Source organism: Meles meles, chromosome 8 (genome assembly GCF_922984935.1).
Source record: "Meles meles chromosome 8, mMelMel3.1 paternal haplotype, whole genome shotgun sequence".
Taxonomy (NCBI): domain Eukaryota; kingdom Metazoa; phylum Chordata; class Mammalia; order Carnivora; family Mustelidae; genus Meles; species Meles meles.
In genome coordinates this window covers 30,216,438-30,232,381 of record NC_060073.1, presented here as the reverse complement: position 1 = coordinate 30,232,381, position 15,944 = coordinate 30,216,438, and the positions used below count along the sequence as shown (strand labels likewise).

The 15,944-nt window shown below is 53.8% G+C and overlaps 1 protein-coding gene across 1 annotated transcript in view; it reads left to right on the top strand.

Moving 5' to 3' along the window:
- Positions 1-15,022, top strand: part of NAT10 (N-acetyltransferase 10) — a 38,218-nt gene extending 23,196 nt beyond the window's left edge. The window contains exons 14-29 of the mRNA XM_046016543.1: positions 388-538; positions 804-900; positions 1,743-1,859; positions 2,574-2,675; positions 2,771-2,845; positions 3,391-3,507; positions 4,348-4,481; positions 4,689-4,737; positions 7,966-8,062; positions 8,143-8,253; positions 9,174-9,346; positions 9,813-9,932; positions 10,276-10,374; positions 10,798-10,871; positions 11,518-11,601; positions 14,219-15,022. Of these exons, the coding sequence (XP_045872499.1) occupies positions 388-538; positions 804-900; positions 1,743-1,859; positions 2,574-2,675; positions 2,771-2,845; positions 3,391-3,507; positions 4,348-4,481; positions 4,689-4,737; positions 7,966-8,062; positions 8,143-8,253; positions 9,174-9,346; positions 9,813-9,932; positions 10,276-10,374; positions 10,798-10,871; positions 11,518-11,601; positions 14,219-14,330 (1,712 nt within the window). The 3' untranslated portion in view covers positions 14,331-15,022. The remainder of the gene's footprint in view (positions 1-387; positions 539-803; positions 901-1,742; positions 1,860-2,573; positions 2,676-2,770; positions 2,846-3,390; positions 3,508-4,347; positions 4,482-4,688; positions 4,738-7,965; positions 8,063-8,142; positions 8,254-9,173; positions 9,347-9,812; positions 9,933-10,275; positions 10,375-10,797; positions 10,872-11,517; positions 11,602-14,218) is intronic.
- Positions 15,023-15,944: the final 922 nt, after the last annotated feature.

Here is a 15,944-nt window from a genome sequence, read left to right as displayed (position 1 = left end):
CACGGGCCTGTCCACACCAGGTCCCCGCAGACCATGTTGTGGGATCATCTCCTCATACCAGCCTGGGTGGTACCAGACTGGCCAGCCGTGGGGCACAGAGGCTGGGTCCCCAGAAAGTGGAGTCGCTTTCCCCAGGGCCAGTGACCCGTTGGGAGCCTGACCCAGGCCTTCTGGATCGGGCCCTGGTTTGTCACCGCCTCAGGGCATGGTTGCACTGACTTAGTGGGATCCCTGTGGGATCAGTGTCATGGCAAATTGAGCATCCCCCAGAACAGTTTAAAACCACTCAGTTTGAATTCTCCAACCGAGTAGAACATTTGCCTTGCTCCTTTTGACAAAACGTATCTAACAATTCTTCTCATCGTGTATGTGTGTTTCGGGGAGCAGCGCGAACCCTGCATGAGGTCTCCCTGCAGGAGTCCATCCGATATGCCCCCGGAGACGCAGTGGAGAAGTGGCTGAACGACCTGCTGTGCCTGGATTGCCTCAACATCACCCGGATAGTCTCGGGCTGCCCCCTGCCTGAGGCCTGCGAGCTGTATCCTCCCGGCGCCTGTGCCCTGTGAAGGGAGGGGGCCATAAAGGCACTGAACAGAAGGCCTCGGCCCTTGTTCCATAGGCTGCTGCTCCAGGGAGAGGGGAGCAGCATTTCCTTGCTGTTCCTTCCCTACAGTGTGGGGTTTCTCTGAGGGACGCGGGGTTCCTCCTTCCGCTGGGGGTGATCTGTGTATCCACGTTCCTTCTGGAAGCAGTCCTGTTTTGGCTCTCTTTGCTTTGTTTTGGTTGCTTAACTCCAGACCCAGCTACTATGTTAACAGAGATACCCTCTTTTGCTACCACAAGGCCTCTGAAGTTTTCCTGCAAAGGCTTATGGCCCTCTATGTGGCTTCTCACTACAAGGTAACTGCAGCCAGCCAGCCCTTGGGTGCACTCGGGGGCACTTTAGCTCTGACGGTCCCTTTTTTGGCTTTCCATATCTTTTACTACCTGATGGCTCAGGTGACCATTGTACTGGGACTTAGGTGTTCTGCACTGATACTGCTGGAGAGATTGCATTGTCCATTGTTCAGATCCGTCTTGGGCTTCCAGCCACACAGAGTGTGGAATTCCTGCTCGTAGCTGGGGAGAGTGGAGAGCTTTGCCGCTTTTAAAGTAGGGTCTTGTGTTTCTCACTTGTCTGCTACACAGATGGGCTCAGATGGCATAGCAGCGGTTACCTGGTGGTACTGGCCGATCAAGGCCAGTCTTGTACCTCTGGGCTGTATTTAAGGAGCACCAAATGAGAATTCAGAATATCTGGAAGTCTTCCAGAGTGAAGGGCATGTTGGGAAGGACACTTTGTGAGGCTCTACATAGCATTGTTACAAACACCCTTCAAAGGAATGCTGAACAGTTAGGTGTTAGAAGTGGTGATAGGTTTTGTTGAAGTAGCAGCCTCTTCTCAGGAAAAAGTTCCCTTCCCAGCTGTGAAATCTGCAGCGCTGACGAAGCAGTCCTCTGCCCTCCGTCGCCTCAGCACTTATGTAACGATGACAGCAAACATTTGAGGCAAAGTCCCTCCTAGGCCGTTTCGCAGGGTCTCGGGCTGGCCGGCCGACATACTAGAAAAGCGCTCAGCCAGGGTTCAGCTCGCAGCTTGGCTTGGGGGAGGGCGGTAATCCAGTCAGCTGATGACTCCGGAGTGGCCTCTCGAGTAAAGAATAAGAGGAGTGGTTCTCACGGACTCTGTTTGTGCCCCACAGAACTCTCCCAATGATCTCCAGATGCTTTCTGATGCACCTGCTCACCATCTCTTCTGCCTCCTGCCTCCAGTGCCCCCCACCCAGAATGCCCTGCCCGAAGTGCTTGCTGTCGTCCAGGTATGGTGGCCGTTATTTGGGGAAGCACTTAGGAATCAAGGGTTAATGGCTCAGTAGCTGGGGTGTGTGGGGGGAGGTGTTGATTCCTGGGGTGCAGCCAAGTGGCTGCGTGATTTGAGGCAGGTGATTAGGGTGCATGGAAGGAAACCACCCCTGCTGGAAACCCATAGCCTCACTGTTGGAGGAGAGGGGAAGGTCGGAACTGGCCGGTCGTATTTTGACCTAGGGTTCCTCCTAAAACATAGCTTTTTTGTTTGTTTTTCTCCTTTATTACAAAAGCAATACTTGTACTTCTTAAATTAGAAGAAAAGACTTGGAAACAATAATGTTTTTAATGCCTGGCATGTACTTACACATTTCTTTTTTTTTTTTTTTTTTTTTTTAAGATTTTATTGGAGAGAGTGTGCACACCCACACAAGCCGGGGAGGGAGAGGGACAAGCAGATTCCCCACTGAGCAGGGAGCCGGTGTGAGCGTCGATCCCGGGACTCTGGGATCCTGACCAGAGTCAAAGTCTGATGCTTAACCCACTGAGCCACCCAGGCGCCCCTACTAATGCATTTCTCTGTTATTTTTCCTTTTCTTATACATGAGATCATAGTGTTAGGAAAGAGCTGGCCTTGTCAGGGCAGCTGCAGAAGAACATTGATGATGTTCTGTGAGTGGGCTCGCTCCCTGCTTCTGCCTGTCTGCACTGTCCTGCTTCCCCCGCAGGTGTGCCTTGAGGGGGAGATTTCTCGCCAGTCCATCTTGAACAGCCTGTCTCGAGGCAAGAAGGCTTCGGGGGACCTGATTCCGTGGACGGTGTCAGAACAGGTGGCGCCCTTTCCCTGATGTGGCTGAGTGAGTGAGGCCGGTGGGGCTGGACGAGGCTTTTGTGACTCACTTCCTGGCTTGTGTCTCCCACACAGTTCCAAGACCCAGACTTCGGCGGCCTCTCTGGTGGAAGGGTGGTTCGAATTGCTGTTCACCCGGATTATCAGGGGGTAATGCGTCCTCGGGCCTCTCAGACCCGCCAGGCTTCATTAGCTGCAGCTGTGCTGCTGGTGGCTCCCTGGGTGTATGTGGCTGTTTGGGTGGATGGCTAGTCAAGGAGTAAGCAGTTCCAGGTACTTCTCTGCCATGGATAGTTTGCCCACGGCCAGGGGTTGGCGGGTGGACAGGGTGATTGTATATGCTCGCTTTCTTCTGTGAAGACAGGGCACCCGTGAACCTGACCTACTTTCCACAGTTAGCTCCTGTCTCTTAAGTACCCACTGAGGAGTCTGCTGTGGAGACGTCCGTTCGGGGCTTGCTGATCTGGGGCCCAGCCCTCCTGCCGCTCAGGCTAGATGGTGTGGCAGTGGGAGTCATAGGGGGCTCGCTCTTAGGGTCTCTGCTTTGACCTCATGGAGGGATTTTATTGGTTCTCTGCCAAGTGTAGTTTGACTCAGAACGAAGGCTTTCTGGAAGCAGTACAGGGGCGTAGAGGCGCTTTCGACAGATTGAGAACCTTTCTCTCTCGTCTATTTCCCTCCGTGTTTGCTCCCAGATGGGCTACGGCAGCCGAGCTCTGCAGCTGCTGCAGATGTACTTCGAAGGCAGATGCCCTTGTCTGGAGGAAAAGGTCCTGGAGACGTCACAAGAAATTCACACGGTCAGCAGCGAGGTAAGCCTCTTCTGGCCGAACGCCTGGATGTCGGGAGGATGGTCCTCTGGGTCTTCGGGAGCGTTAAGAACTGTTCAGCGCTCTGGAACCTCTGAGCACTCGCAGATTTCCTCCGTTTTGGAGAAGCAGCGGCTTCTGGAGGCGCTTTAATTGAGAGCCTCAGATCAGCCTCAGCAGCATCACCTGGAAACTTGTTAAAAATGCCCCGAGCCTTGCCGCAGGCCTCCTGAATCCGAGGGTGGGGAGGGGCTCCGTGATCCGTGTCTTAAGGAGCTCCCAGGAACTCGGATATGTGCTTCCGCTTCGCCTCCGCACTTGGCGGACTGCTCCTCGGGTCGCTGTTCCCAGACTCCGGGAAGTTGTGTCTCTCTTGGTAACGTCACGAATGCTGTGAACTGCGACAGTTTTTCATACACACTGACTTGATTTTCACAGTATGCCTGTCCGGGAGGCAGGCAAGGGGCTTGTATTAAACGGCTGGCTTAGAGGTTGGTTCCTGCCCAAGTCACAGGGCCACCTGGTGACAGAGCTGGATCTTCAGGACCCTGTCTCCGTCTCTCCGTCCATGTTAAGGTGTTTTAAAACCGTGTAGCTATTTTCCTGAATTTTAGGTGTAGGAGCGGTGTGATTTCATGCGTGTCCAGGTGTTGGGTATGCTGGGGAACGATTGCTGGACGTAGTGGTGTGCCTGAATTTTAAAGACCAGGGAACAAACAACAAACCTGTCCCAGTTTTTGCTGTGTTAGGTCCGAGCCTGGCGCGGTGAGGGTGCTCGGGAATGTCCCTGAGCTTCCTCTTCCTCTGCTGGGTGGACTGTGTTCTCTTCCTGGCATCTTCCAGGCCGTCAGCTTGTTGGAAGAGGTCGTCACTCCTCGGAAGGACCTGCCTCCCTTACTCCTCAAACTGAACGAGAGGCCTGCCGAGCACTTGGACTACCTGGGTGTGTCCTATGGCTTGACCCCCCGACTCCTCAAGTAAGGGTTTGCCTGTCCTTCTTCCTCATGTCGCCCCGTGGCCTTGGTGTCCCGAGAGTGAGTGTTCTGTGGGTTGTGTATGTGTGTGTGTGTGTGTCTTCCAACCCGTGTGTTTGTCAGCCATCCACTGAGTACCCTTCCTGTCTTCACGTGTCCGCTGCTCTCCAAAGGGGCACGCAGTGACCTGCTCGTTTTGTATCTTCGCAGGTTCTGGAAACGAGCTGGGTTTGTTCCTGTTTATCTGAGACAGACCCCGGTGAGTGAGGCAGAGGAGGGGTGTGGGTTTGTGGTTACAGTTGGTGACAAGTCTGTCCTTACACGGGCCCTGGTGCCTCTTTCTTTGGCTCCGAGCACGTGTGCCCCTGCCTCCAAGAGGTTTGTTCTGATGACACCGAAATGGCCGGCATCCCTGAAAGGCCACGCAGTCCCACGCTTACTCCCACACTGTGTGGTGCACACCTGGTGTGTGCTTGGCCTTGCTTGTGCTTGAGTAGAAAGAGGCAGAGGTGCACACGGACTTGTTCGTCAAGGGATCAGGAATCCAGCAGCCTGGAGGCCTCTTGGAATTTGTAAAAAGTAAAATGATGTTTTTAGGAACTGGTTACGGTGGGCAGACTCCAATTACGGGCTGGTCTCAGGGAGGAATGTGACTGTGGGGCTGACAGAGCCGTGGAGGCTGTGGAAAGGGGGAGTTACTGACTGGGAGATCGTAAAGAAAATCATGTATTTACCACCTGCAGTGAGCAAGACAAGCCACGGCGCTTATTTTCTGACGGGTGGAAATAGGCAACAAGAAAGTAAAGAAAATGACAACTTTTCAGATCATACTAGGTGCCGCGAAGAAAGGCAAACACTGAACTTGCAGTGGACTGAGTGGTCGGGCTTCTGAGGGGCGGCCTTTCAAACTGGCCCCTGAGTGATCAGAGTGGACTGGCCGTGTGCGCATTCCTGGGGGAAAAAAGTGTTTCCCTGCAGCGGGTGCAGTGAGCACAGGGCCTGAGGCGAAAGTGAATTGGTGGTTTGAAGGAGACGAAGGCTGGCGAGGCTCCCGGTGGGGCAGTGAGGTTGGGTGGGGCCTGTTTGCTTCCCGTCCACTTGGAGGAAGGTGTTAAGGAACTGTGACTGACATGTAGACCGTGGATGGTGGTGGCCTGAGAGTGAAGGCAGGGAGGAGCGTGCCTGAGACAGTGCGCGCTGTGAGAAAGTGGTGAAGACGGACAGAAGTGGCGCCTGAAGACAGACAGAAGTGGCCACGCGTGTTTGGGGGTCGAACTGACAGATTGGATCGGAAGACCAGAAGAGGGTAGTTCGTGGGTTTTCGGCTTGAGAGTCCGGGTGGGAAACTGGAAGGTGGAGGTGCTGTTTGCTGAGAAGAGCCGCTGGACGAGGGACAGGCCTGGAGGGGACAGCGGGTTGCTCTGGCGCAGTGCCACGTGTTGTCAGATACCTGATGGGAACGTGGGACGAGGGGTTGCCTACGGGAGTCTGGTGCTCCAGGGCGAGGTTGGGGCTGGAGATGGACACCTGGGAGTGTGGTCTCAGCAGAATATGCTGCCTGGGTCAAGGACTTTGTTTTCTTCAGAGCTGTAACCCCAACACTTAATAGCATTTACCACGTAGAGCTCTAAATAGTTTGGTTCAGTGAATGAGTACATTTTTAAAGTTATTGAAAACTGGGAATGAAAGCTGAGAAGAGGGTGCATCCTGGACTCTCCAGCCTCCAGAGGGGTAGGTTAGAAATGGGAGTGGCCTTGAGCTGAAGGAGAAAGTGGGGGAAGGTATCCGAAGCTAAGTTTAACGAGTGTTTCAGGAAGGTGGGGAGCGCCTGGGTGGCTCAGTGGGTTGAGTGTCCAACTCTTGATTTCAGCTCAGGTCATGATCTCGGGATCATGGAATCCCGCTCTGCATTGGGCTCTGTGCTAAGCTCAGAGTCTGCTTGAGATTCTCTCTCTCTCCCTCTCCTGCCACTGCCCCCATCTCTGCCTGCTGCATGTACTCTCTCTCTCTCAAGAAGAAAAAAATATATGTGTGTGTAATATAATATATATATATATATAATGTGTGTGTGTATATACATATATATGTGTGTGTGTGTGTGTATATATATATATATAAAAGGGGGAATCTGTGGCTGTGGGAGAGCAGGTAAGCTAAAGACAAACAAATGACCAGTGGACTTGCTGGAAGTGGTGACTAGAGGGAAAGCAGCTGCTGTAGAGCTGAGGGATCATCCCAGCTGGAGAGAAGGGGAAGCGAAGGGAGTAGATGACTTTAGAGGAAGCAAGAGGGAACAGAGAAACCAGGTAGCTGCAGGGACATTGGCATTAAGAGGAGTTTGTCAGATAGAAGATTCTAGAACATGTTTGTTTGCTACGGGGTCCAATCTTGTAGAGACTGCACAGATAGCACAGGTGATGGGGGTCTGATTGCAGACTTTGAGGCAAGGGGAGTAGGACCCCGAGAGCAGGAGAGGTGGCCACCTCCTCCTTCACAGCAACAAGGAAGGCAGTTTGGGCACAGAAGGTGTTGGTCAGTTGCTTGAGTTGGTGTTGGGTGGATGAAGTTCTCTTCTGGTTCCTTCTGTTTCCCCAGGGAGGGGAGGCTGTCAGCTGAAAGAAGGGGTGTTGGAGGTTCGTTATGTTCTTGTTTTTTTTTAAAGCATACAAGGCCCGTATCCAAGGATGGTGCCCGTTTGAGTATTTAAAGTGGGGCTGGCCAAGACTGCTGGGTGTTGGGCTGCCCCATATGGGCCCAGAGCAGCTCGTGCATGGGCTGGGTCCTGATTAGTGAGTTCGGTTGAAGCCGGCTGTAAGTCTGCTGGTCAGCTGCCGGGAGAGTTCAGACCATTGAGCTCAGCATCGACCGTGGCTTATTCCTTGCTTTTGTGCTCTGCGCTGCTCATTGGTGACATGGCGTGGGTGTTTTGTTCTATAAATGCTCTTTGGTCGAATTCCATTAGATAGTTTTATGGTGTGGGCTTTTGTGGTTGTTACAGAATAAAAATTTTTAAAAAGCCATGCCCACTATTTAGCACCTAAAGAAGCTTGCATTTGCAAGCTAATTCGCCAGTATGGGAATTGTAGGTTTGGGGCATGGAGTTTTGTAAGGTTCCAAAAAGTGGATTGGATCACTTGGAATTTAAGCCGTAATGACTCTGAGTTCAGAACCTGACCCGATGTGTGCACGTGGCTCACTTCATGGGTCCAGAGCAGACAGCATTCTCGGATGATCTGAACCGCTCTGCTCCGCTGCCGTGGCACCTGCTAGGAATTCACAGAACCGAGTGGCCTCTGACAGCTGTCATGCGGGAAATGGGGCTTTGTGGAAGGTGCAGGCCATGCGCAGAGGGCCCTCTCCCAGCTGGGAGGAAGAAAAGGCTGGGGCAAGCACCACATCTTCCCACCCTGCCTGCTTGCCCTTCAGCAATGACAGATGCTTCAGAAAAGGGCGCTCTTGGTGCCAAGTAGGCATTTGTGTTTCACAGAATGACCTGACTGGGGAGCACTCGTGCATCATGCTGAAGACACTGACTGACGAGGAGGAGGCTGACCGGGGAGCCTGGCTCCCGGCCTTTTGGAAAGGTAAATTGGAGGGGAAGGCGGGCAGCGAGGTAATAGGCAAGGGGCCCCCACACCTCTGACTGTGTGTGGCTGTACTCCAGACTTCCGAAGGCGGTTCCTAGCCCTGCTGTCCTACCAGTTCAGCACCTTCTCTCCCCCACTGGCTCTGAACATCATCCAGAACAAGAACGTCGAGAAGCCAGCACAGCCAGGTGAGCAGCGGGTAGGCATGGACGGCTGGCGGTGGCAGATCTTAGTAGGTTTCGTGGCGGGAGGAGGTGAGGTGAGCATGGTGGTCCAGAAAGAAGGCTGGACTAGGAATTCCAGGAATTGAGGGACAGGTCCTAGGCATCTCCCACTGACACCCCCCGCCAAACTCTGCCTTAGGGGCCCCAGCTCCCATAGTACCTTCCATCTGTATAACAAGACTTTGGAGATGTGATCCGATTTCAGATGTTAAGTAGGGTCATACAGGTAGTTAATTATGGAACCTGATTTAAATCGTGTGAGCTTGGGTAACCAGCTCAGTTTGGAGGCTCAGTCTCCTCACTGATGAAATTGTAGTAAGAACATGTGCCCCAACCTTCCGTGGCTGACACATGGGAGGTGCTTTGGGCATATAAATCCTGTTTGAGTATTTAAAAGTAGACCTGTAGTATTAACAGCTGTAGGTTTGTTTGTTTGTTTTCCAGTGCTCATTATGTATGTGTGTCCTTTCCCCCCCCCCCCAATTATATTTTGATGGAAAAGCTGTGTTCCTTATACTGGGCAGAGCACACACTTTCTGTGAAGCTGGGTCCCGAGGAGAAGTGACCCAGTGGAGAAGGAGCGTGTTTTGGTCTGGTGTGTTGGCGTGGAATGCCGAGCAAGGGGTGCATGCCAACCGTCCCCACTCCCTGGGTGGCCCAAAGCTACCTTCTCCTTTGCAGGATGAAGGTCAGGGCTGCCCGGGGCTGTGTGTTCTGTCAGTGGGCAGGTGCTTTCAGGAGGCTCCTCTCCTGCTCCGCTTCAAGGCCCCGTGGAGGAGCCGCTGTTGGCCTGCCACCTGGGGACCATTGCGTGTGTGATGTGGGGATCGTGTCAGACCCTGCTAGGGCGTCTGGCCGTCCTGACCTGCCTGTTGCATGTACAGCGCTATGCCGGGAGGAGCTGGACGCCCTCTTCCTCTCCTATGACTTGAAGAGGCTAGAGATGTACTCCCGGAACATGGTGGACTATCATCTCATCATGGACCTGATCCCGGCCATCTCCCGGATGTATTTCCTCAACCAGCTGGGGGACCTGTCCCTGTCGGCAGCCCAGTCGGTAGGCTATCTGCTGCTTGTGTGCTGGGTGTCGGCTGGGATGCTTGGATGTAATTTTGTGCATTTAATTCCTTGCGGCTCTGATTGGTGAGTAGTGTTCTCCCCATTCTACGGCTGGGGACATTTGGACTCTGAAGGCGGTCATGTGCCCGGCCATACAGTTAGCGTGTGGAAGAGCTGCGCTCTGAACCCGCCCCATCACATTGCCTTGATTCTGACTCTAACTTAGCAGAGGTCAGGGGCACCCTGAACTTCTCATGCGGCTCTTGTCACGATCATCGGTTTGGGGAGCTCAGGAAGGGAGAGCATTTCTTGGTGGTTTCAGTAATGGGATGAAAGAGAGATGCCAGAACCAGTCAGATTTGGTACCAGATGGTTTTGGTCAAAAGAGTGACCGGTTCTTGGTGCCATTTGAATGGGCAAGGGCCTGCCCCGGTGGCCACGTCAGCAGTTACTCCATCCTCCAGGCTCTTCTCTTGGGAATTGGCCTCCAGCACAAGTCTGTGGACCAGCTGGAAAAGGAGATCGAGCTGCCTGCAGGCCAGCTGATGGGACTTTTCAACCGGATCATCCGCAAAGTTGTGAAGGTAGTAGCAGCTGGGGGCAGGGTTTTGGGCAGTTTTCAAATAATTTAACGAACTCGCTCTCTGCCTTAAGAGAACTAGATGTAACATTTGGCCCATTTGTTGCAGGTGTTTTCTCTCTCTCTCTCTCTCTCAAATGCACACGCGCACGCACACACCTAGGGGCGGGCTTCAGCTGTGTCTCTGCTGTTCTTTGCTTTCTCCCAGAGGCAACACTGTTAGGGATCTGCTGTCATTCTAGTCTGTGTTCTTGTGCTCTGACGGTGAACGTGTGCCCTCTGTGCTGTGTGAAGTGGGTGCCGAGTGACTGCGGCTTCATCTTGTGCGTCCGGCTGTCGTCTTGCAGCTCTTCAGCGAGGTGCAGGAACGGGCCATCGAGGAGCAGATGGCGGCAGTGAAGGACGTGGTTATGGAGCCCACTGTGAAGACCCTCAGTGATGACCTGGTACGTTCCCACTGAAGGCCTGGCACTGCCGGCTGTGCAGCCCTTCCCCTGGAGGAGGGGTGCTCCGCCCTGACCCCCGCCAGTGGTGGCGGCGGTGGTGACAGCGGTGGTGGCCCCCGTGCTCTGGGTGGAGCCAGCGCAAGCTCCCCTCTCCCGGCCTGGGTGCGCCCCGGCTCCCTCCTCGACGTGCGAGTCCCATCGGGTGCGTGCGTGCGTGCAGTCCAGCAGCAGCTGCTGACAACTTCTTGTTTGTCCTTCTGGACTTTTCCAAATGCACGTTTTATATTCCTGTGTCTTTGGTAAGAACTGTCCCTGACGGCGGGATGTGTGCTGGTCACGGAGATCTTCTGCCCCTCCCCTTTCTTCTGAGCTTCCTTCTCGGCTTGCCTCTGACCAAGTCTGTCTCTGGGGCTTTGACCGCAGGATGAGGCAGCAAAGGAATTCCAGGAGAAACACAAGAAAGAAGTGGGGAAGCTGAAGAACATGGACCTTTCCCAGTAAGGCCCCTGAATGACTTACAGAGAGCGAAGGCTGTCAGGACCCTCAGGACCTGCCTGTGGGCCTCTTCTGACCCCCTTCCGGGCGCCCTGGCAGCTGTGGCGTGGCACCCTTCCAGAAGCACTCACCGCTGAAAGCTTCCTCCTTCACTCTTTGCAGAACTTGGAAGGATTTTCCTTCAGGCCCCTCAGGGAAGGGGGGGATGCTGATTGATGAGCAGCCACTTTTAATGGCCACTTTGTGGTTGGCTCTTGCATGTGAATGTGTTTGAAGAAAGGATTCTGCTGCCTAAAGCAACCAAACCCCTTGCTGTGGAACCCTTTGTGTGCTAGGACTCTTGGTTCCCCTCCACCTGACTGTCCGGGTGCTCCTGGAGGTGGGACTAAGCAACTGGGGGGGGGGGGGGGCGGCGCCAGGAGGCTGTCCTGGTGGGCAGTGAATGGGAGTGGGCGTTTGGGCAGGCCTGGTGCCCCCCAGCTCCAGTGCAGCGTCCGGCTGGAGGAGCTCAACTCTGCACGCAGCCTCTGCCTTCTGGCTCGCACTGACCAGCCGCTGGCTTCCCTGGCTGGGTATGTCTGAGGAGACTGTTGTCGTGGTCTTCTTTTAAGCAGGCTCTGAGATTTCTTTTTGTTAAATTTTGTTTAGATACATAATCCGTGGGGATGATGAAGAATGGAATGAAGTTTTGAACAAAGCCGGGCAGAATGCCTCCATCGTCAGCCTGAAGAGGTGAGGAGGGCCCCATGACCTCTGACAGGAGAGGCTTTCTGGCTTTTGTGCCTCTCTGGTGACTTTCACTAGGAGATCGGGCTTGAAGCAAAAGCTTTGAGGGACAAGTCACTGCTCTTTTTCCTTGGAGGGTCGCTGCTTTGGTATCCAGTCTCCCACAGCTGAGGCAGGGCCATAGGGCAGCTGTGGGCTGCAGCGCGGTGTCCCGTGCACCCTCAGAACAACGGCGTGGCTCTTCTGTCACCAGCGCTGCAGTGACCAGGGCTGTGGGGTGGAGGCGGGGCTGGGACGGGGACCAGGTGTGTCCACTGGGAAGGGCCAAAGATTCTCCAAGGCTTAGGGAGTTCCTTAGTGTCATAAAAATTGAGGGCCCCAAAGGGCTTTTGTTTATGTGGGTTGTATATCTTAATATTTCCAATGTTAGAAATGAAAAACAAAAATATTCATCCAAAATTAACAGTCATGGATCTGTTATTGATTTATTTTAAAAAATACTCCCCCACCCCCCAAATCTTAGAGTGGCACAGTTTTATTATTTTTTTCAAGATTTTATTTATTTGTCAGAGTGAGCAAGCGCGTGCCCAAGCAGGCAGAGTGGCAGGCGGAAGCAGAGAGAGAAGCAGGCTTCCCGCTGAGCAAGGAGCCCGATGTGGGACTCGATCCCAGGACCCTGGGATCATGACCCAAGCCAAAGGCATCGGCTTAACCGACTGAGCCACCCAGGCGTCCCAAGTAGCATGGTTTTACATTTTGCAGAGCGGTACCGTCTGGCTTAATGGGAGGCAGCTGGCTCATCTGCTTCCGCCTTCCATCTGGTGCCAGCACATACCTCGTGGCCTCTGGAAGAATGGCTGGCTGTGAGAGCACGAAAGTGAGAGGCAGCCAGTGTATTTATATTATTAGGAAAATAGTTTCTACCTCGGGCCCACCTGGAAGGGTGGAGGGGATCCCAGGAGGTCTGGACCCTGCTTTGAAAACCAGCCCCTCCGGCTGCTCTTCTGCACGGGGATCGTCCGTAGATAATGGCTCCTCGGGCTAGAACCTTCATCATCGTTCCCTCAGGAAGGGAGTGAGGACTCTGGAGATGAACATCCACGTGTGGTTTGGGGTTAATAGGGAGGGGAGTTCTTGGCATTGCCATAGGACGGCATCCCTTAGAGGATGTGTTTAAAAAGACGAGTCTTGTGACTCCAGCAGCTGAAGATCCCAGAGATCATAATGTCCTCTGCAATCTCCGTAAGCTCCTGTGTGGTCTTGAAGGTTCCAGTGTTGATGTCAGCCATTCTCCCCAGATGCTCTCAGATGTGGCATGAGAGCCCCGTCAGTGTGTCCTAGCTTCTGGTTTGGACGATACGGCAGGGGCGAGCCCGGGGCCCACGACGGCTCCAGCCTTGAGTGTGGGGCTTTGAGCGCCGCAAAAGGCCAGGGCACGTGCTTGGTGTGGCGACTGCTGGGTCCTCCCTCCTCAGAGCTTGGCTTTGCCGAGCGTTGGTTTGGCTGTTCCTGCTGGTGAGGGGCCTCCTGGATTCCCTGACCTTTGTGGTAGTTCATCTGCTTGAGGGCTCTGAGTAAATTGTACTCTTGGAGGTAAAGACACTGATCTCTATCATCCTGTTCTTTGAGGCCTTGCTTTTTTATGTCCCTCCCCACCCCCCCATCCACGGGAGGTCACTTCATTCAGGTGATGTTAGTGGTCTGTGGGTAAAACCGTTCGGTCTCTCCTCAGAGGGAGGTGTTTGTTCCCGGGGCACAATGCCGCCGGAGAGGATCTTTAACCTGTGAGGGGGACGGAGGGCGGTGGCTGCTGAGTGACTCCAGCACGGAACTGCCAGGCTTCCGCTGGCCGGCCCAGACATGTGACCTGAGTTACTGCTGCTTGGGTTTCCCTCTCACTCAGGAGAAATAAAATAGTGCCACGTCGCAAAGTGTTAAAGGTTCTCCTGCTTTGTATTAGAGACTGACCTCGGGGTCCTTGGGGTACTGTGTCTGGTTTCCAGGGTAATCTGGAGTGGTGAGCAGTGGGAGGGAACCCTCCTCGGGATGCCTGAGATCTCCCTGTGGTCCCGGGAGCAGGGGATGACCAGTACTCCACAGAGAGCTCTGCTTTCAGGATTTCGGAGAGTTTTTTTTTAAGGTTAATTTTCTTTCTTTCTTTCTTTTTTTTTAAGATTTTGTTTATTTATTTGACACACAGAGAGAGATCACAAGTAGGCAGAGAAGCAGGCAGAGAGAGGGGAAGCAGGCTCCCTGCTGAGCAGAGAGCCAGATGTGGGGCTCGATCCCAGGACCCTGAGATCATGACCTGAGCTGAAGGCAGAGGCTTAACCCACTGAGCCACCCAGGTGCCCCGGAAGAGACATTTGTTCCTCTGTCCAAGGAAGAGCCCAGTCAGGGCAGGAAGCGGGTCGGCGTCCCCCAGACCAGTGCCTGGCATGCGGGCAGCTTGCAGGGAACATTTGTGCCGAATGTCATTAATGTTCCAGAAGGTAGAAACCCTTCTGGACAAAGCAAGCCTGAAGCCAAGCAGTCTGAACAATGGTACCGATTTGCGGATTTCATTTTCTTTCTACTCATGGTTTTTTTGTTGTTTATTTTTGTTTTGTTTTTTTTTCTCCAGTGACAAGAAAAGGAAGCTGGAAGCCAAACAGGAACCCAAACAGAACAAAAAGTTGAAGAAGAACAGAGACCCGAAGAACAAAAAGGATCGGAAACTGAAGCAGAAGAAATAGGAAGAACGTGGGCACCGGCGGCTGCCGTGGGAGGAGAGCCCCCTGACTTCCTGGCTGGACCGGGCGGCAGCCTGGATGGTTAAAAGCAGCAGGAGCCCCCACCGGCCCCGGAGACCAGCCAGGAATTCAGTCTGTGGCCTGAGCTTGGCTTAAGGCGACATCACTTCCTTGCCGGTCCACCCAAAACTCGATGGTTAGGCAAAGCTCTGGCACTGCGAAGGACCGGTCTCCCCTCCGGCACTCCAGGCCTCTTTCCCCCTGTAAGTTCCTGTTTTGCTCTGGGCCCAGCTGTGTTAGCTCCTTCTCACACGTGTCGAAGCCGCACTGACTCTTGTCCCCTCTGAGGCATTAAGCACACAGCTCTTCGGTGATGCTCAGGACGCTGCCAGTGGAGCCCTGGGCCTCTCGCCATGGCCTTATCCAGATACCCCAAGGCCTAGAGCAGCAGGAGCTCTACCTGACCAGGTGGCTATGGCGGGTCACTGTCCTATGCCCTGGGCTTTGCCGTAAACCATTCCACTCCTGCCTCTGCAGGACCTGTGTCCCAGAAAAGCCTGAGCCCTTAATTTAAGAAGAATCTGGCCTTGAGTCCCCAAGTTGATTATTTCATTTGGAAAAAAACTTTGGGCAAGACCCTTTCAGTAGCCGGGATGAGGGAGGGATAGAGATTCTATTTTTAAATAAATAACAAGCTGGAAAGACCAACTGCCTTTGGGTGCTCATTGACTCCACGGAGCTGGGGGTTGGCCCGTGCCCTGTTTCTTCTGGAGGACCTTGGCTTCTGGGTAGACTTTGGAAGGTGTTAGTGCCAAGGCCAGGGAGGGCAGTGGCCAGGGCTTACCAACCCAGAAGCCTCTGGGAGAAGTGACTGGCATCAAGCGTGCTTGCTGTGGTCCTTCTGAGGACCTTCTGACAAGCTGTGGCACAGAAGCTCTCCAGCTGTGCTCCCTGTGGCACCTGGCACAGCTAGCTAGCTTCCGGGTGCCACAGGCTGCCCGCTCCCCCAACCCCGAGCTCCTGTCCGGTCGTTTGGTTCCTTCCTTCTGTTGGGGACAGAAATGATGTGGTGGCCTCACACATACCTTGGTTGGTGTGTTTGATAGTATCACTTTCAAATCCAGCACTGTTACTAAGTGTTGAGCCTGGAGGGCCCCTGCGGGGTTCCTTGGGCTTGTCCTCAGCCCTGTCGCTGAGTGCGAGCAAAGCTCCGGGTACACGTCTGCTCAGTTGTGCTCTTGTTCTGATCCTGTTTCCCGATGTTGTGCACGGCCGCTAAGGGCAGTCCTGGCGGCATCGGTCTCCCGCTTCCATGCTCACTCTTCTTTTCATCTGGAAAATTCACATGGAGGCCTGGGTTACTGATCTTCCTTGTTTTTTCATAGAATTTGAAAGGACTGGTCTTCATGAGTCCAAGGACCCTTTCCTCCGCCATGATGTGTAATCCAGGTTCCCAGAAGTCTTAACACATGGCAGGGAAGGTAGGGGAGCTTCTCGAGCAGAGAGGGTTAAAGGCTCACTGCCTAGGACTCAGGCACAGCAAGGAGAGCAGGCTCTGCCTGGGCTAGGGACCCCTGTCTACACAGTCTACACAGGCCTCAGTACCTTTTGTCTCCT